Below are 16,579 nucleotides of genomic sequence, written 5' to 3' on the forward strand. Positions count from 1 at the left end.
ATTAAGCCTGGACTGATAGACAAACATACACAATTATTCAAATCTTCAGCAACTTTCCCACCAGTCACTGCAGTGTATGCTTTAATACTTCATGACAGTGTGATTGACTATTCACCATTTACTAGAATTTTGCAACAAGCTCTATAAACAAAAAAGGTATTGTGTTACATCTAAAGCACTTCACCTCTGAGTAGCCAAGGGGAACATTCAGTATGAGTCACTGGCTTTGGTCAGTGATGTAATGTTAATGAATGCTGTCATGTCACCATTTGGTACATATATTCTCAGTTTTGTTGTTACCTGGCAAAGCCAATGAATTTGAAAGCAAAAATAAATAAACTAAAACTGACTGCGGAGACGCACTGATCTGTAGCTTAGCCTGAGGTATAGGTTAGGCCGGAAGGTAACCATTTGGTTATGACTTGGTGAAGCTTACGAATGTGATAGTAAAAAAAACATGATTGTGGTAACAGACTGATCTGTACATTAGTCTATCCAAAAAAATCGCTAGTAATGTCACATTATAGTCGCCATATTGTTTATGATGTTTGTCACGTTTCCTGCTTCACTGGTCAACTTGTATCAAATGTCTCTCTATATACCCTCAGAGTACTAACATCATTGTACACACTCAATGCTTCTATGATGAATGTGGAGAGTTTGCATTTAAGGATATTGCATTTCCTCAATTCACAAATGTTGGATATGTAATAATGATGTTTCCTGGAAATGTTGCTTCAGCAAAGTTTTTCAGAGATGTGAAATGCACCAAAACATGATGAATTGTGTTATGGTTAACACATTTTTACCATGGCAAACACTGTGACAGCTAAGGGCAATCTCATGAATTGTGTAAGTACACGAAGGTTTGGCTGATACGATGTATATCAGGGCATCCAGCATTAGGAGGTGGTTGCAGGGTGTGAAATTAGAAATTCCAAAGTTTACTAGCGGAACTGAGTCACAGGACGGTTCATTGTCTATCCTTAAGGGATACAGAAATGAAGTCTGAAATCTTTTGTACAAGGTGGAGGCCTCATGGCTGTGGAGAGTGGAAGGTAGGTCTGAACAGTCTGAGAGCTGGCTGAGGAAGAGGGAACCTGAACTACACTTGCTCATAGTCTAATCTCCCTCCCCCCCTCCCCCACACCCCCCTCCCCCACACCCCCCTCCCCCCTCGGGCTACAGTTCCTGTGACTGGCTTCACACTGTACAGTTTGTTGTCTGACAGTGTCAGCAGTGCTTGTTTGTGGCATTACCTTGTCAGCACAAGTTCACACTTCCATCGTGTGGACAGAGCATAAAGCATGAAGTGGCTGGCATCCAACCGGTATTCAGTGTCAGCCAGCCCACGGCCTGCTGCAGCTTCACGAGTTACCCATGAATGAAAATGTAAAGAAATACATCAGTTTGTTGTGTATCATACCTGCCCACCTTGTGCACTCCTATCTCTTTCACAGAAGAAGAGTATTTGCTCCAAGTTATTATTTTTGAAATCTTAAATGCTCCTTTGGACAGGTAACACCTAATGGGGCATTGTTTGGTAAGGATGTTACAAGTAAGTAGAAATCTCATTGGTCGTAACAGAAGCAATTCAGAGTTGAAATGTTAGTAAACGTGGCAATAATCATGTAGAGGATGGCTGCTGCTGTAGCTTAGGTTGAGCTTGCAATGGCAGCCCTATAGTAAGTGCATGGTGATGATGCAGCAGTGCAGTGGCATAGTGAGAACGCTGGGCACAGTGATGAAGTATTGGCTGTGTCAGTGACAGTGTAAGGTGGTGGGCATGACAGCCAGGCCTTGCAGTTCCTTGAGAAGCAGAACTGTAACTGTAGAGTTATTGTGATCACTTCTCAGTTTTGGTTATTGATAACTTGATACCAGTGTCCAAGTTTAATGTATACAGCACTGAAGATGATCACTATGTGATTGAAAATCGATTCTGCTATCAATAAAATATCAATATTATGGCCAAGGCTGACCTTCCTTTTAATTTTAATAGAACTGCAACACTCCATCAAAGGGGTGCATGGGCTGAGGCTCAGGGTTATATTTCAGCAGTGGAGTGGGAATTGAAACAGTTCAACAATGTTTTTATGTGGTTGTTGGACTTTCCAGTAACTGATTTCATTTATGGCCTAACAATAAAATGGTGCCACAACAAGACGTAAAAGTATTAGAGAACATTAATATAATTACTTTTCTTTGAAAAGATATCATCATAAATCTTACTTCATCTAAACTACACATTATAGTGGACAGTGTCAGTAGTATGAGCGGGGTATTGAACTACCCAATGTTTATTACAAATCAGTTTTAAGAAAAATGTTGCCTTGAATCACAATTAAGTTACAATGGAGAGGGTGGCAATGAGTGCCGTATTTCTAAGACTTATAACTAAAGAAGGGACCATGCTTATACAATGATGTGTTTTATAATTATCTCAACACAATTTAGGCGTGATATTCACTGGGTGGATACTGCTCGGGGACGACAGGAAGGGGCAACTTTAGTCATTTACATTCTTTGTTAATATGAAAACGATGTGGCTAATTCCAGTAGAAACAAGGTGGAGGGAACAGATATGGTACTTGGAATAACCGTGTGATTTACACATTCTTTCAATGCCACTCAGAAATATGGGAGTTACCACTATCAATAGTAATCTGGCCCTTCTCAAGAGCTTTATTAGCCAATTAATTGATTAAATTAGACAGCCGTTCAAGTGACTAGGCAGAGAGGGCCAGCTGTCAGGTGACTTTAATAAAATGGTTAGTTCTTGTACATACAGTAAGAATGATTTAATACTAGCATTTTGCACATATGGTAAATGAGCTAACAATTTGACAGTAGGCATTATTACCTCACAGTTGTAACTGTAGTACAGGAGTCCACTGCCTGTGAATTTCACTAGATAAGTCTGACGTACAAAGACAGAAACACAGCAGAGGAGAGCTATTACAGTTGGATGTGGTACACAGTAGAAGTGGCTTTTGCCAATGGCCACACACACACAGGGTCTTGCACCACTATGACTATCTGAGCACAGGGAGGTGTTCTGGTTTCCATTGGAAAGAAGCCCCATTTCACACTCAGGGGCACCACTTCATAATACTAGAGACGGGCACAAATAAACATTCGCATGTTAAATGATTGTAGTTCTCTTAACTGCATAGGTGAGTAAGACTGACAATCTTCACTCACAACTAAAATCTCTCCTGTTTGCCATATGATATGTTTGTGTGCGGCAGTCCAGTCTACAGGAAACGAGTAGAGGTGACAGCACTGAAATTCACAAACATCACAGGTCACTAATAAATAAATTTGTGCATTTATAGTGTTGAACAGTTGAGATAACTGTACCTCAGTTGCAGTGTAATAGCATTGTAAAGTTGTTTCTTTCCTACGGTAAACCGTTTGCATGGGTGTGGGCAAATGAAGCGAAATATTTGTTACGACACCCAAGAAGAACTCAGCTGGTAGCAGATTGGGGCTAAGTTTTTGCTGAGGCCGTGGTTGTATGATGGAATGTAGCATTCTGAGTTGTAATTGCTTTGCAAGGGTGTTATGTGACAAAATTTGAAATGTCTTTGTCATTTCTACAGTAGCAGTCTACTTAGTTATTTGTTTATGAATAACCACAGTATTAGGCTGTACCAGATTTCTAACCTTCTCTCATACTGTTGTGTTAGCTCGAAAGATACACTATGTATCTGCTGGGTGGTAGTGAGGAGGGTGTCTTCTATGAGCGCAAGTCTCACATGTTGATGAATGAAGATGTCAGGATTTTCGATAGGAGATGAAATTTATTCCCTGATTGGTAATGATACCATTCAGAGTGTCAAATGATAAGACCAAATGAGTAACAAATGCTCAGGCTACAGTTTCTGCTGTCATATGGCCAGACGTACCAAAATTAAATATCTGGAAAAATGATCAATGATGGACAAAATCTACTTATTATCTCATGTACTTTGTGGAAGAGGCCTTATAATGTCGAGGGCTATGGTTTCAAATGCTGATGTTGCATCTGGGAGAGGTTGCACAGGAACCCAGATTCCTGGGAATTGTGCTCCTCCTGCAGATATATTTCTGCATATTGTCCTGTCTACCTTTCCACCAAAACCATGCAGTCATCCTGGTATTTGTAGCTCTTTATCCACTGTGGCATGCTTGTAAACTGTCATGTTACTCACCTATTGTACATGAAATAAGTATTAGTGTCAGTGGTGTTGAAAAACAGCTGAAATCGTTAAAACTGAACAATACTCCAGGCCCTGATGGAATCCCTGTCAGATTCTGTACTGAATTTGTGGCTGAGTTAGCCCCTCTTCTCACTATAACCTATCATAGATCCCTCAAACAAAAAACTGAGCCCAGTTCTTGGAAAAGGGCACAGATTTCACTGCCTACAAGAAGGGCAGTAAGAAGTGATCCACAGAACTACCGTCCAGTATCCTTATCATCGATTCATTGTAGAGTCTTAGAACATATTCTGAGCTCAATCATAATGAGGCATCTTGAACAGTATGATTTCCTCAATGCCAACAAGCATGGTTTTCAAAAACATTGATCATGTGAAACCCAACTCGCACTTTTCTCACACGACATTCTGAAAGCTTTGAATCAAGACAACCAGGTAGATGCAGTGTTCCTTGATTTCTGGAAAGCATTTTAACTCAGTACCACACTTATACTTATGTTCATTGTCAAAAGTATGATCATATGGGGTAACAAGTGAATTTTGTGACTGGATTGAGGACTTTTTGGTAAGGGGGACACAGCATGTCATCTTCTATGGAGTGTCATTGTTAGATGTAGAAGTAATTTTGGGTAAGTCCCAGGGAGGTGTGTTGGGACCCTTGCTGTTTATGTTGTAATTAATGACCTTGCAGATAATATTAGTAGTAAAATCAGGCTTTTTTGCAGATGATGCAGTTATCTAAAAATGAAATGCTACCAAAGAGAAGCTGCATAAATATTCAGTCAGATCTTGATAAGATTTCAACATGGTGCAGAGATTGGCAACTTGCTCTTAATGTTTGGAAATGTAAATCTGTGCACTTCACAGAACAAAAAATGTAGTATCCTATGATTATAATATCAATGAGTCACTGTTGGAATCAGCCAACTCATACAAATAACTGGGAGCAACACTTGGGAGGGATATGAAATGGAATGATCACATACATTAAGTCGTGGGTAAAGCAGGTGGTAGACATCAGTTTATTGGTAGAATATTGGGGAATTGTAATCAGCCTACAAAAGAGATTGCTTACAAATCACTTGTGTGATCGTCCTAGAATACTGCTCAAGTGTATGAGACCCGTACCAGATAGGACTACCGGGGGATATTGAATGTATACTGAGAAGGGCAGCATGAATGGTTACAGATTTGTTTAATCCACAGGAGAGTGTCACAGAGATGCTGAAGGAACTGAAATGGCAGAGCCTTGAAGACAGACCTTAAATATCCCACAAACACTTATTAACAAAGTTTCAAGAACTGACTTTAAATGATTACTCTAGAAATATACTATAACTCATATGTATCGCTTTCATATGGATCATGAGGATAAGATTTGATTAATTACTGCACACACAGAAGCAATCATTCTTCCCATGCACCTTATGTGAATGGAACATGAAGAAACCCTAATAACTTGTACAATGGGATGTACCCTCTGCCACGGACCTAATGGTGGTTGTAGAGTATAGATGTAGATGTACACTACAACTCTTTAGGAATTATCATTCTGTTGCCAAAGTGAAGGGGGGGGGGGGGGGGGGGGGTTTCTTATGATATGTAATACCATCCTGTGTAATGAAATCCAGATGGGAGGCATACTGGTGACATTCAATATCTCTCTTCTGTGCTGCTTCTATTAAAACATAATGTGTCTGGAACACCCTGAGTATCTGCATTCTGGTGCAAACGGTCCAGCTAGTGACGCACATCATATTCATAATCCAATAACCTTTAATGCCCAGTGGGTTGGACAATTAGTGAGGTCCTTGAAACTTAACACTCACAAAAGGACATCATGGTCTGTGACCAAAGTAAATTTTATTCCATATAAGTAACATTTAAAATAGTTTACTCCAAACACAAGGGCCAGTAATTCCTTTTCTGTTGTACTGTACTCAGTTTCTGCCTGATTGAGCTGTTGTGAAGCATAGTCAGTAGGCCTTTCATCACCATTGTATTCTTGATTAAAAACCGCCCTGACAGCAAAATGTGAGGCGTTGATGCAAAGGATAAATGGTTTTCAGAAATATGGGTAAATTAACAGGGTTGAGGTAGTCAACACCTCTTTAGCTTATTTGATACCTAAATTGCATTCTTCTGTCCATTCAAAAACTGCACCTTTCTTCAATAACAGCTTTGTAGTCATGGTGTAGTCTCTCATGGAATGATGATAATAGTTCACTACACTGAGAAAAGACAGTAATTCTTTTATATTTGAAGGCACCGGAAAACTCTTTACTACTTCTGTTAAATGCTGATCTGGCTTCACTTCAAATGAAACTACGACATGCGCGAGGAACTGGACCTGCACTCTGCAAAAGAACATTTTTCTATCTTTAAAATTGGGTACATATTTTTCAACCTTGACAATACATTCCTCAGTTTGTCCACATGTTCCTCAATAGTCCTTGAAAACATGATTACATTGTCCAGATAGACAAGACACATTGTAGACTTCAACCCTCTCAACAGTAAACTAGAAAATCTTTGGAAGGTAGCTGGCACATGTCATAGACCAAAAGGCAAGTGTAAAAATATGTGCAAAGGTGGTTTTTGGCTGGACCTGTGGTGCAATCAGAATTTGCTGCTACCCAGAGTACATATCAAGGGTGGTAAAATATCTACAGTTTCCTAATCTGTCAACTGTTTCATCAATAAGGTGTAGAGAGTGAGTATCTGGAGTTGTCACTCTGTTTGGTGCTCTCATACTGACACACAGAAGATAGGTCCCCATCCCCCAAATCCAATGATTGATGTCTTTGGACCAGGGTGATTGGTGTATACCAGATGCTAACTAAAGGCTGAATGATTCCATCTTGTAGCTGCTATTAGATAGTATCCTCCACAACTGATTGGAAATCAAAAGGTAATCTGTACAGTTTTAGTGCAACTCATCCAGCGCCTCCAGTTGGAATTTCATGCTATTATCAGGTCAGTTGCTGGCTGACATTGCTGTTCCTCAAACAACCAAGAATACTCTTCCAGACCAGGTTACAACAAGTTTCTTTCTGGCACAGGTAAATGCTCTAACTTTCCCCCTAACTGATTGCTGAGATGGGGTGACATGACACACACTTTCTTCACAGATAACTACCTCTTTTTCTTACTTTTTAATGTCTTATTACACAGTAATTCTTCCTCATCTACAACTTGCCCACATACAAGTACAGTTGTACAGTGTATCTCTACCTCTCAGCGTTTTTCAGAGTAGTAGCTTTCTTACTAATTTACTCAATTGAATCCAGATGGCATAAGTGTGAATGACATTAATACACTGATAGTTCGTTGTTAATACAGTATACAGATTAAGTTCTAAGATGTCTTTGCCTCACATTAATGTATATCTTGACTTCTTCCACATCCCTAAAGGTTTTGCTTCTCAATGGGATCTACGGACCATGATGAATGAATGAATGTAATTCCAATCTTTTCTCTCCCATATCCTCATACAGTCATTGATAAGCAAAACATAAATACAGCTGCACTCCGCTTGCCAGACATCAGTTCCCAAATCGCACAAGGTTGGCCCCATCATCCTACTGCAAAAAATTAATCACAATATTAGCTTAACATTTGCTTGTAGAGAAAGAGGATCTGTGACAGATTCCTGTCAATTTTACATGAAAAAGGTATTGCAGTAGACTGGAGAACACAGTCATGCCATACTGCTGATGTGTACATCTATATGTCTGTGAAGCCAAACATATTCATCAAAATGAAAAGACCAAAGTGTGAAATTACGAGGGTATGCCAATTATTATCTGCAAAGTAGTTATAAAATTTTATTGTAATCAAACAGGAAACTTACAAGAACATAATTTTTCGACATAGTCTCCTTTTGTTCCAACGCACTTGGACCATCGTTGTACAAGCTTCCTGATGCCCTAATAAAAGAAGGTTCTCAGTTGAGTTGCGAGCCAGGAATGCACCGCTTCTTTCACTGCTTTGTCCAAGGCAAGTTGATGGCCCCTTAATGACTGTTTGAGTGGACCAAACAAATGATAGTGAGAAGGGGGAAAGATTGGGACTATATGGAGGATGATCCAGTACTTCAATTTTTAGTTTCTGGAGCATTTCAGCAGTGTGGGCAGCAGTATGTGGACGAGCGTTGTTGTGCAACAACACAGCATCTTTTGATAGCAATCCTCGGTGTTTGCTTCGAACTGCAGGCTTTAGCCTGGCTGTAAGCATCTCACTGTAATGTACACTATTTATTGTTGTGCCCCTTTCCTCATAATGTTCCAATACTGGACCTTGTGCATCCCATAAAACCGTAAGCATCAGTTTTCCTGCGGGCGGTTGGATCTTGAACTTTTTCTTGCATGGTGAATTTAGAGGTTTCCATTCCATACTCTGCTATTTACTCTCCTGTCCATAATGACAGTTCCATGTTTCGTCACCAGTAATGATCCTGTCTAAGAAGTTGTCCCCTTCATTACCATAGCGTTCCAAATATTTTTTGCAGATGTCCAAGCGCATTTGTTTATGCAACTGTGTGAGTTGTTTAGGGACCCATCTTGCACAAACTTTATGAAACCGAAGTCTGTTGTGGATGATTTCGTAGCCAGAACCATGACTAATTTGCAGATGATGTGCTACTTTGTCAATAGTTAATCGTCTGTCTAAAAGAATCATTTCACATGAACGCTCAATGGTTTCTTCATTTGTGGCAGTAAACGGTTGTCCGGCTCCTTGATCATGCGTAACACTTGTGCAACCATTTCAGAATTTTTTCACTTCATTCGTAAACACTCTGTTGTGGCAAAATACTGCTCCCATACTCTACCGAAAGTCTTCAACGAATTTCGGCCCCTGATACGCCTTCTGACCACATGAAATGGATCACTGAACGGTGCTCTTCTTTGGTGCAAATAGACAGCGGAGCAACTATGATTATCAGCATGGCAGTGATAACCAAACTAACCTAGCAGCTTGAAAATTGCAAAGATATAACAACAAATAAACAAAGTATGCATCATCAACATAAAATGACGGTACTACCAAAATAAACAAAAATATAACTAAATTGTGGATAACAATTGACTTACCCTCGTATAAGATTGAAAAGATGTCCCATCCAGAAATTGGGACCTACTCATAATCCACAGGGTGTAACACAGCGTAACATGCAGTCACATTTACAAATCCAGCAATACAGATGGTGTGGCTGCACAAGCTTCATTGTCTGCTCCACTAGAAGGTGGTCTGTGTAAAACTGTTTGATGAATATTTCGTCAGCACATCTGTGCTTTCATAATCTGAAGAGGAAATAGCATTAGATGTGCTGTCTGTGTTTTCTTCTGATGATGTCTTAACTATTTATAATTACCAATGACTCCCAAAAAACTTATATTAAGATTTTGGCATAATTTATTCTCAGAGCATTAATAATATTCTGAAATTTTGATGGGTATGTTCTTTTGTCCTGGATCTGACGATTAGTGATGATGCAGTAGATACATATTCAAGTTCATAGTGTATCACCGAGTTGTTGTTTAATGCCACAGTGATATAGATATTATGAAGAATTTGGAAGGAACATTCCCTTAGTCTTTATTCAATCTGGACGATCTATTTTTGAGTTTATGCCCCTACAAATTTTAACCTCAGGATACTAGAAAGCACTCAGTTATTATCCATTTAATTTAATAGTCCTCTTGATACATATCGAGGTATTCTACTTGAAATACACGTGAATAGTTGAGGTACGTGGTATGAGTTTCCCTCGTTTTATTGAAGAATATGTTAGAACAGTCAACTTTTGTTCCTTGTTTTTGGAATTTAACCACTTTGCATAGATACAGAAATTGATTAAAACCTGAAATAAGCATATGGTAAATAAACACTTACATAATGCAAAATAAAATGTAGCTGTCACGTTCTAGCAACCACATATTGTTGAAAGCTGCACCACTTGCCCTAAAGACATGGCAGAAAAATGACAACTATGTTATTTTATGGAAGAATGTGATGCATTTTCCTAAGTTTTGGTGATCTTTTTATAGAGTACTATTAAAATATATTCACAGTCAGTTTTATGGTTCCCTTCAGAACGAAAATGTAGAATGACGAAAAAATAAAAAAGCAATGTTTCTTTATTGTTAATTTCATCATATGGCAAAAATGGCAGTGTTATTTTCCATGTTTGTATCCTAAAATTTCTTCAGAACACTATATGTCATAAGTACCAGTACAGAAAAGGTTTGCCTCACAGCTTGTATGGTGACCAACACAATAGTATGCTATCAAAGGTACATACTTACATACTTTTTGTTTGTTTATCATGAGATTTTTGCTTACAAATCAATATAATTACTGCCAATGATCTTACATACATACACAAGTAATCAATACTCACTTCAGTACAGTTATTTTATTTTTATATAAAAGATAAATAAAACATTTAATAATAAAATTGAGAGACATTTTAATACAAAATCTAACAAATACAAACTTTTTACAATCAAGCAACTTCATGTGCTTGGATTTTCTGGGAAGCAAAATCTTCAATATGCATTTCTGAAGTATCTGCAAACAGTAAAACATTCATGTTAACTTCAAACATACATTAAAAAACATAATTACAAAAAGGAATTAACTATTTCATAAAAGCTTGCTGTACCCATATGCGTTGGTTCAACAAAAACAGATGCCACAGTCGTTGAACTGTTCTCATGCAGGAAGCTTCGAAAATCATGATCCTGACTGTGCTGTGTTGTTGTGATGAAAGCACATCCACCCTAAACAGCACACAGCACATACATTAACATCCTGAGATTAATAATATTCATTATTTTGACAGAATGAATGAATGAATGAATGATAAAATCCTTCAACAACAGTATCATATACACAGTTATAAATTATGGAAATATATACAGAGAGTAAAAAATCCTGACAAATTTTAGGGACAGGTTCATTACACCAAAATAAGAAAAAAAAGTCTGGTAAACATGGGCTATAAACCGTATGCGTTAAGAGATATGAGCTCTTGTTCACTTTTGATATTATCAAATACACTCCTGGAAATTGAAATAAGAACACCGTGAATTCATTGTCCCAGGAAGGGGAAACTTTATTGACACATTCCTGGGGTCAGATACATCACATGATCACACTGACAGAATCACAGGCACATAGACACAGGCAACAGAGCATGCACAATGTCGGCACTAGTACAGTGTATATCCACCTTTCGCACCAATGCAGGCTGCTATTCTCCCATGGAGACGATCGTAGAGATGCTGGATGTAGTCCTGTGGAACGGCTTGCCATGCCATTTCCACCTGGCACCTCAGTTGGACCAGCGTTCGTGCTGGACGTGCAGACCACGTGAGACGACGGTTCATCCAGTCGCAAACATGCTCAATGGGGGACAGATCCGGAGATCTTGCTGGCCAGGGTAGTTGACTTACACCTTCTAGAGCACGTTGGGTGGCACGGGATACATGCGGACGTGCATTGTCCTGTTGGAACAGCAAGTTCCCTTGCCGGTCTAGGAATGGTAGAACGATGGGTTCGATGACGGTTTGGATGTACCGTGCACTATTCAGTGTCCCCTCGACGATCACCAGCGGTGTACGGCCAGTGTAGGAGATCGCTCCCCACACCATGATGCCGGGTGTTGGCCCTGTGTGCCTCGGTCGTATGCAGTCCTGATTGTGGCGCTCACCTGCACGGCGCCAAACACGCATACGACCATCATTGGCACCAAGGCAGAAGCGACTCTCATCGCTGAAGACGACACGTCTCCATTCGTCCCTCCATTCACGCCTGTCGCGACACCACTGGAGGTGGGCTGCACGATATTGGGGCGTGAGCGGAAGACGGCCTAACGGTGTGCGGGACCGTAGCCCAGCTTCATGGAGACGGTTGCGAATGGTCCTCGCCGATACCCCAGGAGCAACAGTGTCCCTAATTTGCTGGGAAGTGGCGGTGCGGTCCCCTATGGCACTGCGTAGGATCCTACGGTCTTGGCGTGCATCCGTGCGTCGCTGCGGTCCGGTCCCAGGTCGACGGGCACGTGCACCTTCCGCCGACCACTGGCGACAACATCGATGTACTGTGGAGACCTCACGCCCCACGTGTTGAGCAATTCGGCGGTACGTCCACCCGGCCTCCCGCATGCCCACTATACGCCCTCACTCAAAGTCCGTCAACTGCACATACGGTTCACGTCCACGCTGTCGCGGCATGCTACCAGTGTTAAAGACTGCGATGGAGCTCCGTATGCCACGGCAAACTGGCTGACACTGACGGCGGCGGTGCACAAATGCTGCGCAGCTAGCGCCATTCGACGACCAACACCGCGGTTCCTGGTGTGTCCGCTGTGCCGTGCGTGTGATCATTGCTTGTACAGCCCTCTCGCAGTGTCCGGAGCAAGTATGGTGGGTCTGACACACCGGTGTCAATGTGTTCTTTTTTCCATTTCCAGGAGTGTACATCTCTTCTACTTCAAGCCATTTGCCTCCCATATTTTGGAAGGCAGCAGTAAGGATTAAAATAAGGAAAAAAGGTCTAGTAAACATGGGATCTAAAATGCATACCTTAAGACCTATGAGCACTTGTTAAGTAGAAGAGATGTGTTCCACACTAGCGAAGATGAAAAAGTGCTCATAGCTATTACGGGATGCATTTTAGTGCCCTTCTTTACTACACTTTATATATATATAGATCCACAATATAGGAAAAAGACAGATTGCTACTTACTGTGAAGAAAACATGTCGTGTTGAGACAGGCACGATTAAAAGACACTTATATAAAGCTTTCGGCCACACACCATTCACACACACACACAAGCAAGCACACCTCACACATACATGGCTGCCAAAGCCTGCATCTCAGGCTGGGATACAACTACAGTAGAATGTCGATTATCCGAAGTAATTGGGGGACATGGGTGTTCGGAAAACTGGTTTGTTCGGATAATTGAACTGTACATGTTTATTTGCCAAAAAGAAGTACTGTACAGTAAATTTATTCATAAAAACAGGCATCTCTTCTAGTATTGCAAAGTAACATACAAAGGCAACTTCAGTAGGAATATATAGTATGTGGCACAGTTTATTAAACAAAAATATATTCATATTACATATGCATTTTGCATGAACAATACACACAGTATACAAAATTAACGTTTAAAAAAACCCTTTATTGAGGTCTGTCTAAGCAAGCTTACACGCTTACGAGCTGTGCTGTGAACAGCTTTGATACTGCTGCTACTTCTACTGCCAGTGCCAAGCCGACAGAAGTGTGCTGATTGTTGAAACACAGCGACTGGCGGCTTGGCCTGTCAGCAGCGCCTTGTGAAGGCCCCATTAGAAGCGATGTTCCGCCAGTGGTGGCCCAGTGCGGCGACTACTGTGGGAAACTTGGTTTGGGAGTGAGGGGTATGATGGATGGTAGGGTGGGAGAGTAACAGGTGCGAGCGAGTACACAGTTCGGTTAAGCGGTCGTTCGGTTGGCCGACGTTTGGATAATCGACGCTCTACTGTATCACGTGAGATGCGAGCACCAATCTGGAAGGGACAGGGAGGGGAAGAAATAGTAGTGTGTGGGTGGGGAGAGAGAGGAATGCTATCTGGTGGAGCTGGCAGGCACTAGAATGCCAAGAGGCGCAGTGTCAGGAGGTTGTGAGGCAGGGAGGTGGGGAAAAAAGGAACAAAAAAGGAGAGGAATGGGGAAAGATGGGTGGATGCATTGGCAGAGGGCTGCAAATAAACAGGGTGGGAGATGAGAATGAGGAACAGATGACAGGAGAGAGGGGTGTAAACTGTTGGGTGGAGTGTGTGGGGACTGTATGTTACCATAGGTTGACGCCAGGATAATTATGGGAGAGGAGAGTGTGTTGTACGGATAAATCCCATCTGTGCAATTCAGAAAAGCTGGTGTTGGAGGGAAGGATTCAGATGGCTTGGGTAGTGAAGCAGCCAATGAAATCAAGTCTTCAGTGTTCAGCTGAATGTTGTGCGACACATTGGTCTACTTTGCTCTTGGCCACAATTTAGCAATGGCCGTTCATCCTGGTGGCCAGTTGGTTGGTAATCATACCAATATAAAAAGCCGTGCAATGATTCCGGCAGAGATGGTAAATGACATGGCTGCTGTCACAGTTGGTCTGGTCCCTGATGGGGCACAATAAGCCTGTGACTGGACTGGAGTAGGTGGTGCGGGTTGGGTGGATTGGGCAGGTCTTGCACCTTGGTCTCCCACAGGGATATGATCCTTGTGGCAATGGGTTGGGATTGGAAGTGGCATAGGGATGGACTAGGACGTTGTGGAGGTAGAGTGGGTGACGGAACACCACGTTAGGTGGTGGTGATGGTGGTGGTGGTGGTGGTGGTGGTGGTTGTGGGGGGGGGGGGGGGGTGTAGTGTCTTGAGTAGGATGTCCCTCATTTCAGGGTAATTACCTATCATTAGGCCCTGAAATGAGGGACATCCTACAAAAGACATTTCCCACCCCTCCTAAAGTGGTTTTCTGTCACCCACCCAACCTCCACAACTTACCGCAAGGATCATATCCTTGTGAAAGAGCCAGGTGCAAAACCTGTCCAATCCATCCACCCTCCACTTCCTATCCTAGTCCTGTCAGGGGTTTAGCCTATCCCATCACAGGCCAGGCGACCTGTGAAAGCAGCCATGTCATTCACCAGCTCTGCTGCAATCATTGTACATCTATTTATATTGGTATGACTACCAACCAGCTGTTCACCAGGATGAATGGCCACTGCCAAACTATGGCCAAGAGCAAAGTAGCAGACCACCCTGTGGCACAACATGAAGCTGAAGACAACACACTTGTGCACTAAATTAATCATTGAGTGTCCATTCCTTTCATACTCATGAAAGAAATGCAGGCCATCAACAAAGGAAGCAGCTTACAAAACATTCATTCCACCAATACTTGAAAACTGTGCATCAGTATGGGTTCCATACCAGATAGGACTGATAGAGGAAACAGAGAAGATCCAAAGAAGAGCAGCACATTTTGTTACAGTTTCATTTAGTAAGTGCAAAAGCATCTTGAAGATGCTCAGCCAACTCCAGTGGCAGATGATGCAAGAAAGGCTTTCTGCATCATGGTATGGACTACTATTATGGTTCCGAGAGTGTACATTTCTAGAAGCATCAGCCAATACATAGCTTCCTCCTATGTGCTGCTTCACTACCCGAGCCATCTGGATCCTTCCCTCCACCACCAGCTTTTCTGAACTGCACAGATGGGAGCTATCCTTACAACACATTCTCCACTCCCATAATTATCTCAAACTCAACATATAGTAACATACTGTCCCACACCCTCCAGCAAACAGTTTCCACCCCCTCTGTACTATCATCTGCTCCCCATTCTCGTCTTCCACCCTGGCTATTTGTAGCCCTCTGACAAAGAATCCACCCATCTTTCCCCATTCCTCTCCTTTTTTCCCCACCTCCCTGTCCCACAACCTCCTGACACTGCACCTGTTGGCATTCTAGTCCCTGTACACTCCACCAGACAGTGTTTGTCTCTCTCACCACCCATACACTACTATCCTTTCCCTTTCCGTATCCCTCCAGATTGGTGCTTGCATCCCACAAAGCAGTTGCGTTCTGACCTGAGATGCTGGAGTTGGTGGTCATGCATGTGAGGTGTGCTTGCTTGTGTGTGTGAATGGTTAGTGTGTCTCTTTTCCTGATGAAGGCTGTGACTTTTAATTGTGCCTGTATGCAATTTGACGTGTCTCCTTTATGGTAAGTACCAATCTGTCTCTTCCTACATTGTTGATATTCTTACCTGGAGCTTCCATTGTTTAATTAATTGATCTACAAAACTTTTTACACCTACTGCAGAGTGCAACTCTCAAAAAATAAGAATCAGTAAGAAACTACTTAATGGTAGAAAGAAGTCAGTAAACATTTTGAGTGAATTAATGAGTCACAGATATCTGAAGTGAACGAGCCTTTAAATTTGTTGAAAAAACGGAAATGTCAGAGAGGGAAAGGGTATAGAGGAGAAGTGAAATGAGGGAGAGGACTGAGGGATAAAAAGAGTACACAACAATTTAAGGAAACAAGAAATGAAAAAAGAAGCCATGTGGTTCAACTTCTCATTCATATAAATTTCGTTACAGATGACTTACTAGTTAGTATCAGACAGAGAAGTGGAAAGGAACTGGTAGCAGCCTTGAAGGGATTGTCACCACACTGACCTTGAAGAGATCATCATCACAGTCTACTGAAGTGATTTTTGGAAAGCATGGAAAATCTGTATCAGAATGATGATGACACAGAGACAAGTATGGTTAAAGTTCCAACTCAGCTGATAAGAAAAAAATGGTTCAAATGGCT

General features: G+C 41.5%; 1 protein-coding gene across 1 annotated transcript in view; it reads right to left on the reverse strand.

The window, feature by feature from the left end:
• Positions 1-10,326: 10,326 nt before the first annotated feature.
• The window catches only part of LOC124595554 (BRCA2-interacting transcriptional repressor EMSY-like), a 324,488-nt gene continuing 318,235 nt past the window's right edge, over positions 10,327-16,579 (reverse strand). Inside the window, exons 18-19 of the mRNA XM_047134334.1 lie at positions 10,872-10,989; positions 10,327-10,777 (exon numbers count right to left, since the gene is read on the reverse strand). Coding sequence (XP_046990290.1) covers positions 10,713-10,777; positions 10,872-10,989 — 183 coding nt within the window. The 3' untranslated portion in view covers positions 10,327-10,712. The remainder of the gene's footprint in view (positions 10,778-10,871; positions 10,990-16,579) is intronic.

Source organism: Schistocerca americana, chromosome 2 (assembly GCF_021461395.2).
Source record: "Schistocerca americana isolate TAMUIC-IGC-003095 chromosome 2, iqSchAmer2.1, whole genome shotgun sequence".
NCBI classification, from domain to species: Eukaryota; Metazoa; Arthropoda; class Insecta; order Orthoptera; family Acrididae; genus Schistocerca; species Schistocerca americana.